Raw genomic sequence first — 11,205 nt, 5'->3', positions numbered from 1 at the left:
AAGGATACTGATGCAAGCAGAGTTAAGGATAATGATTATTAAGAGAGTAGATAGAAATAGTTTTCGTTCATAGTATACATATCTTGTTTTCTTTTGAACTTGTGATGTGGATGTTTATTTTAATTATGATTGAGATGGGAAATGATAAACTAGATCTTTGAGTTGAATTGAATTGTTGAAACTCCATTGCCCAAGATACAAATGAGGGTGCACCATGGGGGAAAATTCATTGACTATAGTGACTACTGCTAAAGATTATATTAATGGGTCTGATTATTGCATTTTTAATGTTGATGCAAAAAATTGTGCTTGGTTCGATTGAATGCATTGATTTTTACGCTTGTCCCGAACCCATTTCGTTATGAACTTGAGATTGGTGGTGACCCAATATATTGCTTAAATGGGGATAAACTAAGTATAAAGAATGACAGTGATTGTATGATGTTTGTGAAGGATTCTTATGTTGATGATATTGGGTTTTTGAATTTATTTGTGGAATTTGTTGTTGTGCCTCCTAAAAGATTTTCAATTGGGGATGGTGAAGTGTTTGAAGTAGTATGTGAAGGTAATGAGGTGGAAGAGATAACAGGGGGTTATCTCAAATTGACCCATGAACATTCAGTGTTCATACTCCTAGTGGACTATGAACACTGAATGTTCATACTCTTGTTGGACTATGAACACTGAATGTTCACTAGTGGACTATGAACACTGAATGTTCATACTCTTGTTAAACTATGAACATTCAGTGTTCATAGTTGATGCAGTACAGTTTACCAATGCATATGTTAATGAAGTTGGCATATGATGCGTATGTGAATGAAGTTGGCATATGATGCGTATGTCAATGAAGTTGGCATACGTCAATGAACTGGAAAAGCGGGTAACAAAATCGGAAAGACATGGATGCGACCATATTTGATTGGAAACGTCAAAATAAGCATAACCCACAGCTTTTCCATGGGCACCACCCTCTCGGGCCCTAAATCCATCGTTTATGCCTTCAAAATCATGTTTTTGCCGTTTTAGGAAAGTTTTGTTTTTGCTATATCTTTTGATAGGAGAGTCTGTTTTCGATTTGGTCAGTTGGGTTAGTTCTATTTTGATTAGTAATTTCTTAATATGTGGTTATCCCAAAACTTTCTATTTTTGGAAAATTTTGAGTTTTGTGATAATTAGGGTATTTCGCCTATATAAAGGCTGGTAGTCTATATTAGGGTTTTAAGTTTTGGTTTGAGTTAATAATATTAAGAATTACTTATCTTGTTTCCATTGTTTGGTATTCTTTGTGTGTGAATCAACAAACCTTGAAGCCATTAATCCCTAGTATTTCACAAGAAATCAACAGGCTTTAGTATTCATACATTGAAGCCATTGGATTATGAACAATGAATGTTCATACTCTTGTTGGACAGCTTATACATTGTCGTACATAAACTTTCTTTGTTATATAGTGTCAAGGCACAAACAAGTGAACCTTTCAAGGAACCACACATTCAGGGAAATGCAATTTAAAAGTGAACTATCATTTATTTTTCAATCATACAATCAGCATCAGACCATATGTCCCTATCTTTAGGAAGCTTCGGAGCTCGATTAGATTCATCAAGCATTGGGTAAGGGCTGATCGCGGAAGTGAAAACTGCAAAAATGTATATACCAACCACGGAAGTTAATACTGTGAACAACATATTAATAGGCTAATAATATATGAAAACAAAAAGACCATATCTGCTCCCCCAAATCATCTCCTGACATAAATTCTATGAACTCTAAGAAGTTAGTGGATGTGCAGACGAAATAGAGATCCAGAAAAACTAAAACATCATTAATCTGAGAGAAGTTAAATGCATTTGTTTACACAAACAACTAGAATATACAACTTAAGAAGCTTCAATGTTCATTAACTGCAATGTAAACAGACAACAATTTCTTAATCTTACATCAATCTTTGGACCCAATACTGAAACCTTGAGTACACATCTTTTGTTGGTATGCCTTCAACAGTTCAGGAATCTCATGATGATGATACTTTTGATTACATACTCCTAATCTTACTGCATTACCTACAACCTTCTTTGTCATCAAACCCTCGGATACCACAGTTTGAAGAACCTCTTCTTGGGAATATTCTATTTTCTAAGCTATGTCCTAGAACGGTTGCATTGTTAGAATACACAATTTGATGAAACTGTCAGGTTTACAGAGTAGAGTTCCAGGGCTCGAAAATGTAAACTTTGAGATATACCATTCAAGCACACCATGATCATTAGTCTTCGCCCATACCTTCCTCTTCATTGTCTTCTCATCTTCATCTTTGTTACCAACTTCATCCTCCTCCTCCATAATGTCTCCTTCAGTGTCCACAAATTGAAAATGAGTTCTTCAAATTTGGGTGCTGAAAATTGAAAATAGGGGGTTTTGGGATCTTTTGATTTCAAATTTGGGTAGAATAGTTTGTTGGAGGAGAGGCATTTGTTTTGGGTTCGGTCTGATTTTGATTTTTGATAATTAAAATAAAAATTTTCGGTTTTTGGAAAGAGAGAGAGCGAGAAGGTAAGGGTTTTGATCGCAAAATAGAAATGAAAATTGAGAAAGAAAGAAAGTAATTTACCAAAATACCCCTGTTCTATTTAGTTAAGGCAATATTTGGGCATTTGATTTCTAATTTAGATTGGGTGATCCAATGGTGAGTTTCGGCTATAAGGTTGCTGTTAGATTTTCGGCTGTCAATCTATCCGACCTGATATATATATATATATATATGATGAATATGTACAATGGTAACAATTGTAGTACATGTACTTATTCTACATGTTAAAATTTAGTGTGTGATATATATTTTTATAGGACATATGTATGTATGTACAGTATAATGTATACGTGTTTGATTTGAAATGCAAGTTAATACACGCGTACGTACAATTTATGAGATGTATGTATTTAAAGTTTTTAGAAAACTTTCAAAGATTATTGAATTTAGGACCATTGCAAGTGTTATTGTCGCACTAAAAACCAACTTTTATATCAGTTATGTAATTAAAAACATAATTTTAATAATAATGGTGTATAACTCGAGAAGGAGCCGGAACCGACTTAATTAATGGGCATGGTTATGGGTTTTCTAAATATAAGAAAAAAACTGAAAGAAAGAACCGAACTCATTAGGAATGGTTAAAAATAAAACCGAATCCATAACCATGACTACCAATATAAGGATGGTCATTGACTCATTGGTCAATAATGTTATAACGTTCACTATTATTGCCTCGGATCTATAACTAGGGTTAACGAGTATTACCCCTACTAGATGGGCCAATTGCCCAATTAAGAATCACAAAAAAAAAAAAAAAATCAAATTGGATTGACTGTGTTTTTTTTGTGTGTATTTGGGAAGAAACCCTAAGAGGGGAGAGGGGGAGGGGGTGGGTGGGTAATACTCCTTAACCCCTATAATTATCTATAATTATCAATGGTACACATGAGATTCACTGGTACTCTGAGTCCCAAATCTGTCTCTGAGGATGCATGATTGCCCGCAGATCATGGGCACCAAAAATGGTGCAAAGGTGTCCCATTCTATTTTTTATCTAAAATCAGAGATGTTGATTAAAAGGTGCATTTGACTTTGCTTGAATAGTTTTTAGTAAGTTGGACAGGACAAATCGGTGCCTAACTAGGTTTTATTGAGAAAAGATAGTAATTTGGGATCAGTTAACTAAAGCACTATCCGAGAAACGTTCTACACTAACGTGCTTCATCATTTAGTGTAAAAGGATTTACTGTTGAAATTTTAGTTATTACTCTGGAGTCTGGACAGAAATCTCCGAATTCACGAAATTCTATGAAGTTTGAAACCCAAAATATATTTTTAAAAACTTTTAGGTACGTGTAAATATTAAAATTTAAAATGAGTCTTTTATTACACCAAATGAAATTATAATTAAGCTAATATATGTAAAAAATGGGAGAGGTTTTGAGTGTTTGGTAAGGGTTGTTATTCTTGGAGGAAGATGTTTACGTATCCAGTTAGGAAGATGAATCTGGAATCAAGCCAACATAGTTCTTGAGTAGGTTTTTCTAGATATAGTGGTAGAGCGTGAGTCATAAATGATTGTCGTAGTTTGGTCGAAAGTTTAGTTGAACAATACGGCTTGGTATGGCTGAACAATGTATTTGGTGGAAATGTATGGTTGTTATAGTTGGTGAGAAAGATAATGATGTAGTTGGTGAGGCAATAGTGTTGCGATACGGAGATGGTAGATGATGATCTTTACTTGATGCGTGAGTAGGGAGATAGTATTCTGAATTCGATTTAGGATGGTTTGTATGTGTCGTGATTTATAGATTTGTTGAATAGTAAAAGGCGTAATCCTCGGTTAGCAGTGTTAAGTAAAAGGTGTAATGCTTTATATTTATGCTGATGGCTTGATCCAATGTGATATTGATCACTTGTTTTCCAGTTGTCGTCCCATGATTCATCGCTTAATGTTACATAAGCTAAAAAACTAAATTTTTTAGACATGGGCTACCACGAGAATATCTTCATAGAGATGAGGGTTCTGAGACTGTTGGATGTGTGATCCAATGGTCCGAAAATCAAAAATAAAAAGAAAGAGAGAGAATATGAGTTTGTTTTTGATTTTCGGACCGTTGGATCACACATCAACAGTCTTGGATCTCGTCTCTATGAGAATATCCTCGGGTAGACTAACTCAATTTTTTATTTGAATTTCAAGCTTTAGTGCTACAGCTTTACTATGAGATGAGTGTAGCCGTATGAAAGTATCTCCTAAATAATATCAAGGTGACCATTTATAAACCAGCAGACACTTCTCCCTTCTTTTATCAGTGTTCTGTTTCTTTATAAAGTCCGAGGGGGAGCTGATCCCAATACATTAATGAAGAGAATATAACATTTAGCTCACGTGGCCAACAAGGCTGTAATGTACAGTTAAGCTTCACATGATACGGGGTTCACCTCGATATATTTAAACGATACTAATGAATTAGTGAATGTTTCAAGGGGCCATTCACCCAAAAAAATGTTCCAAGGGTTCTTTCATCAGACAGATTGCAGAATCTAATTATAGTTTTCAGTTCATACATAACATACGGAATAATTCAGAGCTGTGATTGGGTACTAGGGACACTAGTGGGCTTTGTGAAGAGAAGAGTAGCACATGGAACTTCACTTCACTTGATGGTTGGATATGGATATGATTTGCAAGTGACGTTATGATGAGACTAAGAACTAACTTCGTGCATTTTTGTCGACTATAACTCGATAAGATCTCTCAAGATGTACAACTATTTATGCATTAACTGATTATTCCCTATATCATTATAAATCAGCAGAATCATTACTAAATCGAATCTCTATCATATGCCAATTTATGCTCCAAGGCGCGTGAGAAATCGAGTGTGCTTTGGCATACGCATAGTTCTGTGGCACGAATTTTTTTCTTATACTGATTCTTAATTCATGCACGACCTCAGCTTTGGCGAACCAATTGGTAATTGGACTTGGCCCGGTACAAATGGCCCTAACTTTAGAAATAGTTCCTGGCAGACGGGGTGGCCCATTTCTCAAGTTCAGGAAAAGATTCTTAATTCAATAGTCAATACATACTGAATAAATCTGAGCTGAGAAGTGTAGTTAATTGGGAGTTGAGACACTGGTGGGATTTGTGAAGAGAACGGAATAGCAAATAGAACTTCTCACTTGGATGTAATTTGCAAGTAATCCCGTGATGACTCTGTGAGCTTTGTACATTCGTGTAGTTTAAGCTGTATCATGGAGATTGGAGAGTTACATTTTTACAGACATTAACTGGCGTCATTGTGAATGGAAAATCGTTATTAAAATGATAACACCCAATTACTGTGCCTATTGGTTAGATTGATCGCAAAATTAGAGAGGAAGATTCGGGGTATGGGAATTGATTAAAAAGGAATTCTTGAGTGTGCCTGTCGCATACATCACAAAAATATTTCTGAGGAACTAATAAATGATTCATGCACTCATGATGAGGGCTGTCAATGGATCGGTTTGGGTCGGGTTATGAAAAATCCGAACCCAAACCAATAAGAAAATTAGGAATCCAAAACCGAACCGAACCGATACGAAATATTGTAAACCGAACCCGAACCGAAAACTATAAAATCAATTAAATCTTAAATTAAATCAATTAATTTCAACCACACAATTGATAAACATATACAAAATTAATCATAAATATTACTAAAATGTTATCTTATCGGTTCGGTGGAGGGCAAATCCGAAACCAAACCAATATCTTATCGGTTCGGTTCGGTTTCGGATAGGTAGAAAATAAATCAAATTATCAAAATCCAAACCGTTTTTTATCGATTTGGTTCGGGTTGGTTATCGGGTTATCGAAACCCATTGACAGCCCTACCCATGATCCCTAAGGGATTTGGAATGAGGTAAGAGATTTGGTGCCATGATCCCTGGGCCATAGATATTTATGGAGGATTTCAATGCCATAACATCTTTGCATGAAAAAATTGGTGGTAGATCTATTTTTACGAAATGCATGCTAGATTTCAATGCCTTTATTAATGATTTGAGCTTGATTGATTTGGGTTTCTCTGGGCTTAAATTTATCTGGTCTAACAATCGTAGATTTAAGAATCATGTTATGGAAAGATTGGATAGAGTTCTGGTTACCCCAACTTGGCTTGAATTGTTTCCACATGTTGCTGTGAAATCTGTTGTTTGTGCTACATCTGATCATTTAGCTTTGAACATCAACCTGAAAGGTAAAAATGGTAAAGTGTATAGACCCTTTAGATTTTTTTAATATGTGGCTTAAAGATTCTTCTTGTATTCCTACCATTGAGCAGTTGCAGAGCCACGTTGTAGTGACATGGGGCACGTGCCCTAGGTGAAATTGTCAAAAAAAAAAAAAAAAAAAAAAAAATGTACCGCAAGAACAAAACACCCAAGGCCCAAGCCCAACCGATTGAACAGAACATACGACTTTCTCGCCTCCTCGTACTCGTACAGATAAAAAAAAAAAGTGGGGTTTTCACTTTTCAATATTTTGATTCAAACCAAGTACTGCTAGCCTGCTACACTTATTCAAAGCTTATTCTCTTCAACTTTCATTCTTCATTACTGATTTTCTACAGTGGTATATATCTCTCTCTTTCTCAGTAGACGCTTGTTTCTTTTTTTTTTTTTAATTTCAATAATGAAAAATCAAAGAATCGATAGTTTGTTTCAAAAAAGAAATCGTGAAGATGTGTCTAATCCGGTGGCTCCTATTCAAAATATTCATAACAATGAGGAAGTGGAGATGGAGCCTAGATCGAAAAAGATAAGTCTAACTTGTATTGAGATTGATGTGTCGAATCTTGAATCCAATCCTGGTTTACGACCTAAAGTTTCTGATTATCATCCAAAGGATCAAGAAGCTGTTAGAAGGGCATATTTGCTAAGAGGGCCAAGTCAACCATTTCTAGCTCACTATCCACCAACACAAGATGGAAATAAGGTTTGACGTTTCAAGAAAGACTTTTTCACTATGTATGGAAATTGGTTGGAGTATAGCATTCACACGGATGCTGTTTTTTGCTTACACTGTTACTTGTGGAGGTAAACGTTTGGAGATAATAGGGATGCTTTCATCAATGGTGGGTTTAGGAGTTGGAAAAATTGCAGAAGGATTGAAGATCATGTTGGGAACCATAATAGTGCTCATAACGAAGCGTGTATGAAGAGTGAGAATCTAATGAAGCAAGACCAACACATCAAGAACTTAATTGTCAAGCATTCGGACCAAGAACGGACTAACTATCGACTTCGTTTAACTGCTTCTCTTGATGTTATCCGATTTCTTTTGCGCCAAGGATTAGCTTTTCATGGTCACGATGAATCTGGAAGCTCTAAAAACAAGGGAAACTTCCTTGAGCTTTTAATATTCTTAGCTCTTCACAATAAAGTTGTTGACAATGTCGCTCTTAACAATGCTCCGAAAAATCTCAAATTGACATCACGATATTCGGGCTTTTAGTAAATGCATTTCTTTGTTGAAACCGGCAATGCTATTATGAAAGACCTTGGAGAAGAATTATTTGCCGTTTTGATTGACGAAGCTCATGATATGTCGATTAAAGAGCAAATGGCTATTTGTTTGCGATATGTTGACAAGAAAGGTTGTGTGATAGATCCCTGATACTACATCATCTTCACTCAAGACATCACTTGAAAAATTCTTCGGTATACATGGATTGAGTTTCTCGAGACTGCGTGGTCAAGGGTATGATGGGGCAAGTAATATGCAAGGGCAGTTCAATGGGCTAAAAGCGCTCATTTTGAATGAGAACAAGTCTGCAATCTATGTACATTGTTTTGCACATCAACTTCAGTTGGCGCTTGTCCATGTCGCAAAAGATATCAAAGAGATTGCTTCATTTTTCACCTCTATTAGCAATGTAGTGAATGCTATTGGGGTCTCTTGCAAGCGTAGGGACAACCTTCGAAAGAAAGAAGCTGCTAGAGTGTTTGAGCAACTTAGAAATGGTGAACTATCAAGCGGTTAAGGAGTAAATCAAGAGCTTGGTGTTAAAAGACCTAGCGACACACATTGGGGCTCACATTATGGTACGTTAGTTAATTTCATTGTTATATTTTCCTCCGTGGTTGAAGTTCTTGATGAGGTGATGGAAGAGAGCTCAAGTTTAGATAAAAAAGGAGAAGCACACGTTTTATTAGATTTGATGCACTCGTTTGAGTTCATTTTCATCTTGCATTTGATGAAGAATCTATTGGGAATCACTAATGATATTTCAAAAGCATTGCAACGAAAAGATCAAGATATAGTGAATGCTTTAGCTTTAGTAAAAGTATGCAAGGAGCGTTTGCAGAAAATGAGGGAATGTGGTTGGGATTCGCTACTAGGCGAGGTTTCTACATTTTGTACAAAACATGCTTCAAATGGATGCTAAGTTTGTTCATCGAGGAAGATCCAGAAGAAAAGCAGAAGAGGCAACTAATTTACATTATTATCAGGTTAGATTCTTTTATGGCTGTATCGATAAGCAACGCGTTGAGCTTGATAACCATTTTGATAAGGTGAATACGGAGTTGCTTCTTTGTATGGCTTACCCCAATGATTTGTTTGGTGCGTTTGATACTAACAAGTTGATTCGTCTTGCTGAATTTTATCCTGATGATTTCTCCGAGCAAGAGCGTATAGTCCTTCAAAATCAACTAGAGATTTATGAGATTGATATGAAATCCAATGATGCCTTTAGAACACTTAAAGGAATTAGTAGTTTGGCTAGAAAAATGGTTGAGTTGGGAAAAAATATTATTTATAACTTGGTTTATAGGCTTATAAAGCTCTCACTGATACTACCGGTTTATACTGCTACAGTTGAGAGATCATTTTCAGTTATGGGCATAGTGAAGAATCGTTTAAGGAATCGAATGGCAAACGAGTGGTTGAATGATTGTATGGTGACATACATAGAAAAAGATATTTTTGATAACATCAACAATGAGGCAATCTTGAAGCGTTTCCAGGATGCGGATCGTAAAGGGAATTTATAATTTTCATTTTTAGAATTGTTAGAGTTCAAAAGAGCAAAATGTATTTTGACAACTTTAGCTTTTTTTTTTGTATACTACAATGGTAGTCTTTTTGCGAAATAAAATTGTGTGTTGACGTGTACACTAGTACTTGCTTGAAATTATAAAATTATTAGCATATGAGTCAGTGAGTGCCCCAGGTGAGGTAAATTCCTGGCTCCGCCACTGCCATTGAGGAAGCATGGAATGCTGCTAATCATAATAAACTAGACTGCAATGTTTTAACTAAACTTACAAAAACTAGAATAAAACTTAAAAAATGGAATAAAGATGTTTTTGGGAATGTGTTTTCCAATATAAAAAAGATTCAAAATCGGCTTGAGGAGCTTATGAAAAATACTCTATCTGAAGTCATATGTGAAGAGATTAGAGCTCTTAAAAGTCAACTTAATGATTGGCTTGATAAGGAAGAAGACCTTTGGCGCCAAAAATTAGGGGCTCTTTGGCTGAAAGAACAGGGTAGGAACATCAAGTTTTTTCATACTTCTACTATCTATAGAAGAAGAAAAACCTGTATCGATAAGTTGAAGGATGGTAATGACAACTGGCTGGAAGGTAGGGACATGATTGGTAAGAACATAAACTCTTTCGTTCAAGACTTATTTAAATTTGATATGCCTGTGAATAATGCTGATATAGACTCTTTTTTTGTTCCATGTATTACTGATATTGAAAATGATATGCTTGTTAAAATTTCCTTTGGTGAAGATATCTGGTTGGTGGTTAAAAAAATGGGCCCTCTTAAATCCCCTAAACCTGATGGTTTCCAGGGAGTTTTCTTCCAAACTGCTTAGGATGTGGTTCGACCAGCAATTATTGACTATGTCCAGGATTTTTTCTGTAATGGTGTCTTAAACCTCAAGTTCAATGAAACTTTTATTTCTTTAATTCCTAAAATTTCCTCTCCTGAACATATTTCAAAATTTAGACCTATCAGCCTTTGTAATTTTGTTTATAAAATTATTTCAAAACTTTTAGCTAATAGATTAAAGTGTCATATTCATAAGATAATGTCCCCTTTCCAAGGAGCTTTTGTTATGGGTAGGAATATAGAGGATAACATAGGCCTTGCTAGTGAAGTGTTTCACAACATGAAGAACATGTATAAGAAAAAGGAAGGTTTGGTAGCTTTAAAACTTGATATGGCTAAGGCTTATGATAGAGTAGAGTTGTATTTTCTAAATAATATTTTTGAAAAGCATGGTTTCTATGAAAAATGGAGAACTTTTATTAATCAATGTTTATCTTCTGTTTCTTTTAAAGTGCTCTTTAATGTCTCTCCCTTGGAACAGTTCTTCCCTCTAAAGGGGATTGAGACAAGGGGATCCTTTATCTCCTTATCTCTTTATTCTTATTTCTGAAGCTCTCTCTCGCATGATTAATAAAGCTGAAAATGATCATGCTATACATGGTATTAAAATTAGGAAGGATGCGCCTCCCATTGCTCATTTACTATATGCTTATGATTTACTGCTTTTCACTAAAACTTCTTTAAGTGAAGCAGGTGTTCTTAAAGATATTTTGCATGAGTATTGTATGGCCTCTGGCCAAAAGATTAATTTTGATAAATCTAGTATCTATTT

The 11,205-nt window shown here is 35.4% G+C and overlaps 2 protein-coding genes across 2 annotated transcripts; both read left to right on the top strand.

Annotated features, from left to right (window-relative positions):
- The first annotated feature begins 7,220 nt into the window (after window positions 1–7,220).
- LOC147491586 (uncharacterized) lies at window positions 7,221–8,571 on the top strand. Its single transcript, XM_086567282.1, has 2 exons — window positions 7,221–7,523; window positions 8,197–8,571. Exons 1-2 carry the CDS (start codon window positions 7,221–7,223, stop codon window positions 8,569–8,571), a joined length of 678 nt encoding a protein of 225 aa, XP_086423408.1.
- Window positions 8,572–8,965: 394 nt separating this feature from the next.
- LOC147491585 (uncharacterized) lies at window positions 8,966–9,583 on the top strand. Its single transcript, XM_086567281.1, has one exon. The coding sequence runs from the start codon at window positions 8,966–8,968 to the stop codon at window positions 9,581–9,583; it is 618 nt and encodes a 205-aa protein (XP_086423407.1).
- Window positions 9,584–11,205: the final 1,622 nt, after the last annotated feature.

This window comes from Coptis chinensis, chromosome 6 (assembly GCF_015680905.1).
Source record: "Coptis chinensis isolate HL-2020 chromosome 6, ASM1568090v1, whole genome shotgun sequence".
NCBI lineage: Eukaryota > Viridiplantae > Streptophyta > Magnoliopsida > Ranunculales > Ranunculaceae > Coptis > Coptis chinensis.
The sequence above is the reverse complement of the archived record's forward strand: the minus strand, read 5'-3'. Positions and strand labels throughout refer to the sequence as shown.